General features: G+C 41.9%; 1 protein-coding gene across 1 annotated transcript; it reads right to left on the reverse strand.

Annotated features, from left to right (window-relative positions):
• Positions 1-358: 358 nt before the first annotated feature.
• On the reverse strand, positions 359-9,076 carry brat1 (BRCA1-associated ATM activator 1). Its single transcript, XM_038285295.1, is given in 12 exon segments — positions 359-1,184; positions 1,270-1,544; positions 1,621-1,705; positions 3,831-3,904; positions 5,106-5,292; positions 5,382-5,541; positions 5,543-5,659; positions 5,762-5,884; positions 6,974-7,385; positions 7,477-7,624; positions 7,700-7,848; positions 8,794-9,076. Coding segments are annotated over 12 exon segments (2,664 nt in total). The 5' UTR covers positions 8,921-9,076; the 3' UTR covers positions 359-377.
• Between the last annotated feature and the right edge of the window lie 8 nt (positions 9,077-9,084).

Below are 9,084 nucleotides of genomic sequence, written 5' to 3' on the forward strand. Positions count from 1 at the left end.
AGGAGAACAGGGAATTAATAGAAATATACATTTTATTGCACAAATATATTGAAAATTTCTTTAGCAGAGTTGCAAACATGTCTTTCTTTGTTTGTACAGATTGGTCGCAAGGATAAAACTCCTTATATATGAGGCATTGGTTAGAGATTTCTGGCACATAGCTGTAAGGAACACATCTTGACCAGAAAAAGATTTCAAACCTCCATACTTCTGCCTCTGAGATCCTGTGTCCATTATATCAAGTACTCTTTACGACATGATGGGAAATATAGACAGTAGATCACCAGTTTATGTGAAAGAAGGTGTGATAGTGGAGCTGGTCTGTGTGATTCTGCATCCTCCTTGAAGACAGTGTGTGTTTTTTTTGGCTCTGGTTGTTAATAACAGTCCACTATGACCTCCTGGCCCGGGTCAGAGTTGGGATTTGAAGCAGCGGTACTGGCTGTCAGGATGTCCTGCAGCAGAGAGAGAGGAGAGTTGTAGATGTGGTCGCTGCTCTGCATCAGGACGCTCAGCTTCTTGTCTAAATCCAGGGTCCTCAACACCTCACACACACTGACACACACAGCGTCACCATCAGTACATGGGGTTTCCTCCGCTGCTTCATCGGGGCTTTCAGACCCAACATGAGGATCTACCTGAGTGTGGGCGTCCTTATTCCCTCTGATCTCCTGTACCCAGCTCTGTCCAGGCAGCATACAGGAAACTCTGGGGTCTACTGTGCTCACCAACAGAGAACTAACCGTGTCTCTGAGTTTTATCAGCAGCTGACAGGCCTTCAGAGCAACTGGTCTGTCACAGTCAACTAGACCACAGAGCAAAGCTGGGACCACTCCTTGATCCACCAGACTGTTCAAGCTGCAGAGCAGATCAGATTCATTTTCCCCTGCATGACATGTGTGGGGTTGGTTAGATGTTACAGCGTAGGGATGAAGAGGAGGGCGCTCTGGAAAGGCTTTGTCCAGCAGCAGCTCTGCCAGCTCCAGGGTGTGAAGTTTGACCTCCCAGTCTAGGTCGGCGACGCCCTGAGAGAGGACGGATGGGACAGACTGCATGAGGAGCGAGCAGGAGGTAGGCGAGGGACAGGAGGAGAACCAGGCAGTAAAGAACTTTACAACAGCCCTCCTGGCAAATCCCTCTGAGTCCTTGCAGAGAATTTCCTGCAGCTGAGTAACTATTTCGACCTAAACGGCATGAAATAGATTAGGTTACTGCAAGGCGAGTCAAAATGGGACAGGAAAAGAAAATCGGCACTGCAATGCTTCCTACCTGCTCCTGTGTTAGTGCTGCCCCCTGCTGCCAGCTGAATGTCAGTGTCTGTGTCAGTGTGGCTATGGAGCTGGCTCTGACGTAACTCTCTGGATCCTGCAGTGCCTCCTTGAGGAGAGGAATGGTAAAGCTGCAGCTGCCCAGCAGAGTTTTTAACGGTTCTCTCTCCTCTCCAATGGGACACACCTCTGCGAGATGACCCAAGAACTCCACCGTGGAGTCTCTCGCCTCCCAGCGAATGTCACAAGCACGCTTCCTCACCGCCTGCATGAGACCTAGAAGGAGGAGAGCGGTAAATAACTCCTCTCTATGTATGGCTACTGTCCCAGAGAGGGAATCTAGGAGCTCTACCTTCTCTGAGCTGGTCAGTAATGCATGAGAAGTCCCTGCAAACACGTATCCAGTTTATCAAAGCCTTGTATGACTTCTGGAGCACCTGGGGCACAAAGATTAGGTTATTAGAAAGGTATAAAAATAGACCATAACAAACAGAAAAATAAAATGCATCAACATGACAGACATAAAAGGTATTCGATGACTTAATAAGAGCTACAAACTCACAGACTAAAACTGCCTCACTGTAGATGCTGCTGCAAGACAATGAGGAAGGAAAAGGGAGGAGCATAAAATATGTAGTCTACTGATAATTCAGGCTGCTTATGGTGCCTTATCATTTTGTGAAAACTCATAGAGTTTAATGGGAATATCGAAGCAGGTCGCATGACACACTGACAGACAGCTGCAGCAGCCAATTCAATCTATATCAATGACAAATTAATTGAAAAGAATGGATAACAAAATGCTAGACAAAATATAAGTGACAGCCTTAAAGGAATAGTACACCCAAAACATGATTAGCCTTCATTTTCTACTCACCCCCATGCTGAACAACACTCTGGAGTACTTTTTTGATATCTCAAATGCATCTGGAGATCTGGGAGGCTTCTTGCTGTCTGCTGACATTCAAATAATGGAGGTCTATGGTGACCGAGACAGAAAGGTCCATAAAAGTCCACAAAAAACGTGTAAATATTCCTCCATACTGCTCGTCCAATGTATTCCAAGTGTCCTGAGTGGGTAGCATCCAGAATTTACTCGAAACTAAGTCATTTAGAATGTTTTTAGAGCATAAACAGTAGTGTATAGGATTTCCTAAAAGCATGCGCATGCGAGTTCACGAGTCTACGGAAACCGCGGCAGACCAAACCAGATGAAAGTGCGCATTCAGCTCGGCAAAGAACTCATGCTCTTCCTCAACACTGAAGTCCTCAGACATTTTTCTTTCGTTGTTTCTTTCTTTGCACAGGTAAACAGCACATTTCTTCTTCTACGCTTGCATTATCGGCAGAGCAGACGCTGAATGCGCACTTTCATCTGGTTTGGTCTGCCGCGGTTTCCGTAGACTCGTGAACTCACATGCGAGTAAATTATAGACGCTACCCACTCAGGACACTTGGAATACATTGGACGAGCAGTATGGAGGAATATTGACACGTTTTTTGCGGACTTTTATGGACCTTTCTGCCTCGGGCACCATAGACCTCCATTATTTGAATGTCAGCAGACAGCAAGAAGCCTCCCAGATCTCCAGATGCATTTGAGATATCAAAAAAGTACTCCAGAGTGTTGTTCAGCATGGGGGTGAGTAGAAAATGAAGGCTAATCATGTTTTGGGTGTACTATTCCTTTAAGGGCGGATTATACTTCTGCAACCGCACACATAAAATGTCGTTTGCTTCTGGTCGCGAACCAGTTTTGCTGGTATGCTTCTACAACGTCGGTCTGGAATTTCTAGGGACGCAAAGCAGTTTCCCTCCAAAGCGCTAGGGGGAGCCTATTGAGAACTGGCGACAACTTCGGTGGAGGTTCACAAGAACTTGTCCGACGGCGCCGGAGGGAGTGCTTATTTTCCAAAACAACATGTCTGAGGCATCATAAAAGTGGTTGTACTTCTGAACCTCCTCGATCAACCTTTTGTTGTGGTTATCCATTGTTGTTTTTACTCCTCAGTTTTTAAAAATGGCGCACCCCGGATCTGAGTTGAGGAAGACGACCACACAGACAGCCGGAAAGGCATACCAAGGACCAATCACAGCTTATTTTTGTCTGCAAACTTCTGCTTCAGGTCTGTGCGGGTTTGCGACGGTCCGATGAGCCTCTGCGCGGGGGGCGTGGTCGCGCACAGAAACAAATTTGACGGTTGCAGAGGCTATGCGACAGAAGTATAAGTTGGTCTTTTGATTAATCGGGGACTTTAACAGCGATTGGATCCAAACATCACAAATAAAAGGATCCAAGACTAGGACCCTGCTGAGCACCAAAACTAACTAACTAGGAGTACAGATGGGTAGCAAAGATTTATTATCTTTTAATAAATCGACCGTTTCACTGCAGGAATAATTTATTTAAAAACATAAGAGAGGGAAATCAGCTGGCAGCTAGAATCTGAGACACCTTCATGTAAAGGTTCTGATGTCTCCCCACCTGATAAATGAGACTTCTTGAAGTGTTTTATGATGTGTGACTACGGTCAAACAAAGGTTTAAACACACAAAACTCACGGTTGGGTCAGAATCAGGACTGTTCAGATATTCAGTCAGAAGCTTGAAGACGTCAGCCAGCAGGGCCTCAGCTTCTAAGAAAACACAAGAACAGAACAGGATAAAAGATAAACTAACAAAGCTCATGTGGTATTTACTTTATTTGAAGTTCCACAACATTTTCTTTTTCCATTTTGTTTAGAGCAAATATTTTTGTGGTGACTGAATTAATTTGCTCACTTTAGAATCTTACTTTTCTTGTTAAAATGTGTGTAGGAGCCATTTATAGTTATTGGGGTTTAGCTATGTGTTTTTCTGGTTTATTTGGTTTGGGTGGTGGTCGACAAACTGACCTTATTTGCTCTACCACTGGTGGCGGTGTGTGTTTTTTGTTTTTTTTTATAAAGGGCAGAAAGGGTTTTTACGGCTTTCTTTGACACACACTAGCCAACGTCCACTGGTTAAGTTCTGTCATATCCACACTCTCCATAATTACCTGTCCACCTGTAACTATCCTGTTACTTGCTGATGAGGAGTCTCTGTCATCCAGGTCATAGTCATTCCGTAAAAGTTTCAAAACAATCTACTGGACTTGGTTTCCAAGGTTTGAAGACGTTTCGCTTCCCTTCCAGGAATTGAGAAAGCTTCCTGTAGGGAAAGTGAAACGTCTTCAAACCTTGGAAACCAAGTCCAGTGGATTGTTTTTAAAGTTTTACAGAATATCTTGTTACTTGTTGTAAAAGACTGCCACTAGGATTGTTTGTTCATTTACAAACTGACTTTAATAAATGGGAACGCCCATAACTTATCTCCCAGTCTGGACATCATTTTGTTAATGCCAAGATTCCCCGCACCCTGAAGCGATTAAAAAGGTGGCCGATAGTCGCTACAATGGGAAAAGCAAAGAACTAAAATAAATGTAAGCGTAAAAACATAACATTTTATAAAAATACTTTAGCCAGAAGACACAAAAAGATAGAAATTTAAAAAGTAACATAGAAAAGAAATTCGTAAAAAAAAGTATCATTTTTTTTATCCATATCAAAATGTATAATGAGGTGTTAAGATTTTGTCTGATCATTAATTGTCTAAAACATAAATAAGCCAAATTAAAAACACAGCAGAACTAAACAAAATAAAATTTAGGAATTGATAAACAAATAGAAAATTAAATGAAATAGAGGTTTATATGAAGTAAAACAGAATAAGCTTAAAACTAGGTCAGAGCAGCCGTTCCTATAGGACTATCCACAGTGTTTCAGAGATCTTCGACGTTTTTCTTCCTACCAGTTTTACCTGGACTCTTGCTGAGCTCGGACAGAGCCTCCATGGCACATTTCTGGACTTTGCTGCTGCCAGTAACGAATCGGGATACTTCACAACAGCCGGTGGATGAAGATGAGGAATCCCCACGGCACAGCCTCAGGAAGGTCAGAACTGCAGCGACTATCAGCCTCTGAGGACAGGGGAGGCAATCTGGAGCCTGTTGGTAAAAACAGATCAGATCCATGTGAAGGTCTGAGCAGAACATGAAGAGAGCAGAAGCTCCTGCTTTCTGGTAACTTTACCCACCATTACTGTGATCTGAGGTATGTTTGTCAGACACACACAGATCATGGAGATGCAGCTTTTACTCTTAAGCTGCTCGGTCATTAAAATCCGAAGCTCAACTCCTGGAACAGAGAACATGTGCTTTAAATGTGGGGGCGGGCTTTACACACATTTATTGCATGAAACCAGATAGTCTGTCAGTTTCACCTGTGGAATTTGTTTTTAGCAGAGAGATGCCAGTGACAATGTCCAGGGGTAGCAGCAGGACTCCAGCAGCGTAGGCAGCATGGGTGGGATCACTGAACACACAACCACAGGAGGAAAACACCAGATAGCAGGCTTTGCTTTAACGGGAAAATCAAAGGATTTTACAGCTTTGCTGCGTGCAAACGGACACTTACTGCTGGCGGCTGCGTAAAAAGGCAGCTGCAACCTGAATGACGTCAGCAGGTTTCTTCATGTTCAACATGCTGGACAGAAGTCGGACGATCTGCTTTTTTGAGACACAATCATCCTCGAGGCTGCTGTGAAACAAACATGAATTCATTCATTCAAATTCAGCAGTTCAGACTCAGGTTTCTTGTTTATCTGCAGTTTTAAAAATATAGTCTTAAATCAGTCCAGCATATAAAAATATGTTGCACTACCATCGTTGCTGAACTTTAATAATCCTTTAAATAGGACGCAGCTCAATGTTTTACTACATTTTGCACCATATTTATTTTGCACTGCACTTTTTCCTATTAATGCCCTTTGCAACATTATTTAAAACTGGTTTCCTTTACTTGAAATTGTTTACATTCTGATTACTGCTGCATTTTCTATTGGTAATGTTTATCTCAGTCCAGCTGCAATATAATAAAACTCTTGTAAGTTGCATGCAACGAAATTTAGATTTGTACACACTGTGCATGCAAAATGAAAATAAAATTTGTCTAAAACCTAACTGCTTTACCAGCATCTCTCTTTATTAGGTCTGGGTGATATGGTTCTTATCAGAATATTTAGTGCTACTATTCTTATATAAGTAAAATTCTTGATGAAAGCACTCTTCATTAGTACTTTCAAGTCATTTTAGGTAACTTTCTAACTGTGACTGAAAGCCCTACAATTACAAACACCCCTTAAATTCAAAATAGACTTCTTTGGGGCACTAATTTTATAGAGAAGTCTGATTTATATCACTAAACATCCTGCAGTAGCTGCATTTAAACATATTCCCTGTCTTTTCTAATGCCAGAGTTAAATAATTTTGTTTTTCTTTTATTGTCACTCATTTTATGATGATAAATCAATGATTACCTTATTATAAATATATTACAATGACTAGAAATGTATAATGATAAACAATATGATGAATGCCCACCCCTAGTCTGTACTGATAAAGGCGTCACAGCAGGCATGTGATGTTTTATAAATGTATATTTTTTTTGTCAGAATCAAATGTTTGCCTCTTATTTTGTTCTCCTGATGTATTCAATAGTACAAGTGATAAAATAAAACAAATATTCCTGACTGCTGACTCCAATCATTGGTTTTCATAGGCTAATCTAAATCAGAAACACAGTCTCTGCTGGCTACATAGCAGCGGTATAAAGTTGTTCTCATCCCACCTGTTTGCAGCTAGAATGACGTCCATCAGAGGAAGACTCCATCTTTTGGTCACCAGTTCCTCTAAAGAGTCTATGACAGTCAGAAGCAGCTGTTCCTGCAGAGGAGGCCTTAGCTGGACCAGGAGCAGAGTCAGTAGTTTGAGGATCTGCTGACTCTGAGGGGGGTGTGAACTTTCCTTAAGGACCAAAGACTTTTTAAGATATTCTGAGACGTTTGTGATGATTCCACTGCAACTTATGATGGTTTGCTCGCTCACACCGCTGTGCTCTAAATCTCTTTTATTTGCTCCATTACATCCCACAGAGGACAGAGACTGATAAAGCAGCAGCACGTGAGCCAGCAGCTGATTGGCAGCTGAAGAAACAAACAGGCTTGAGTCTGTCTGAAGCTGGAGGAGTGGTTCAATAAGATCTGCAGACAACAGAGAAACAACACCAGTGTTCTTGTACGACAGTATTGTTGAGCGAAGAGGAATAAAAAAGCGCGCTACGTGATGAATTACCAGCTTGCACAAAAAGTCTGAGAGCTTTGGAGTGCTGCAGCATCTTCCTCAGGCCCTGGATCCAACCGATCCGAAGGCATGGATCCTCCCAAAGCCCCGCTTCTTTCCAGTGATGAGGATCAAAGATGAGCTTCAACACAGAGCACTCCTGCAAAAAAAGATAACTTGATGAAGGGGTGAGGAAAAGGGGATACTGGATCAAGGATTACTTGGATGTTCCTACTTCCAGAGCTTTAAAGCCATCCTCAGAAGCAGCAATCAAACCAGTGAGTTTGAGGGTGAAAGAAAGGATGCCGGGGCCTGAGGTGGAGCTGAAGGCGACGTTGGATATAAAATCAAGCAAACATGGGGCAGCCTCCAGCAGAGATACGCCTTCATGGAGTAAAAACACACAGAAAAATAAGCAGATTAATGGGGGCATGTAAATCAGGCTATTTCACAATCCAGAAAAATCGAATTATACTAATTTATTCTTTATGTGGAAATATAATACAATACTTAACTTTTTAAACCTCATTGCATTATAGGACGAATGAAAAGTAGTTTGCAATGTAAAGCAGAAGGAAAGTTAATCCATATTTTTCGGAATCAAAAGGATTATAAAAATTTGAGAAATGCGTTATGCATTTGTATAGCCCTGCCTGATTCAATACTTTAAAGATCCACATGTTACTGCAGTTATAGACCACAGACACATCTCTACCAGCTTTCCACATATTGTGCCCACTTCTCTTTGTAAAGCAGATGCAGCACAATTTAGACGGATGGACTTGGAATAGGCCATTCAGGCCAACGATATGGTCTGGTTCTATTTTTTTTTTTTTTTTTTTTTTTTTTACTGCTGGGTGGGTCTGGTTTAGAGAATTGCTCTGAATATTGTTAATGCTCAGCCTTCCAATCGGGGCCACACTTCACCAATCTGATGGTTGTGATCTGATTTGATAAGATTCTCCTACCCGAGCTGAGGATCTCTGCAGATCCTCCAAAGTTAAAAACACCTGACCTGGTCATGGTACAAAACTCTGTCCCTGACATTTCTGCTGCCTAGCTTGGTCCTTATGATGCTATTTGGTTACTAATAAGTAAAACAAAACACTGTAGCCTTAAGTGATCATTTGGATTTAAACAAATAATATGTAGATGGACTTTTATTGTAGATTGCACTATTTAAAATAGATGGAAGTTTTGTCTTTGTTACGTGACTTGAGTTTAGGGTTGAAGAAACTTCTGCAAAGCTCTGATACAGATTAAACAGTCGCTCTATAACATGGGATTCTGTTTTCATAGATGGATGTTCTAATAAATGTCTTTACTAACCAGTGTTTGTGGTGGCTGTGAACCAGTCTAGTAGTTTCTCCAGACTGGTGTCATCTGGTAAAGAGCTTGCTGACGCCGCTAGCACCTCACACACCCGAGGCAGGACTGAAACACACTGGATGTCCATTAGAATAGCACGTTTAATAAACTCTAAGCGACATTCGGTTTAACTCCGGTAACCTCAGCTAGCTAAAACGAATCAAATTTTTATATTTTTCATTCAGTTAATCTCGATTTTATCTCGCGGGAAGTAATTTCACATTGCCGAGAAAAAAAAGAAAAGAAAAGCTG

The sequence above is a fragment of the Cyprinodon tularosa genome, unplaced genomic scaffold, assembly GCF_016077235.1.
Source record: "Cyprinodon tularosa strain WSP-4 unplaced genomic scaffold, ASM1607723v1 ctg21, whole genome shotgun sequence".
Classification (NCBI taxonomy): Eukaryota; Metazoa; Chordata; class Actinopteri; order Cyprinodontiformes; family Cyprinodontidae; genus Cyprinodon; species Cyprinodon tularosa.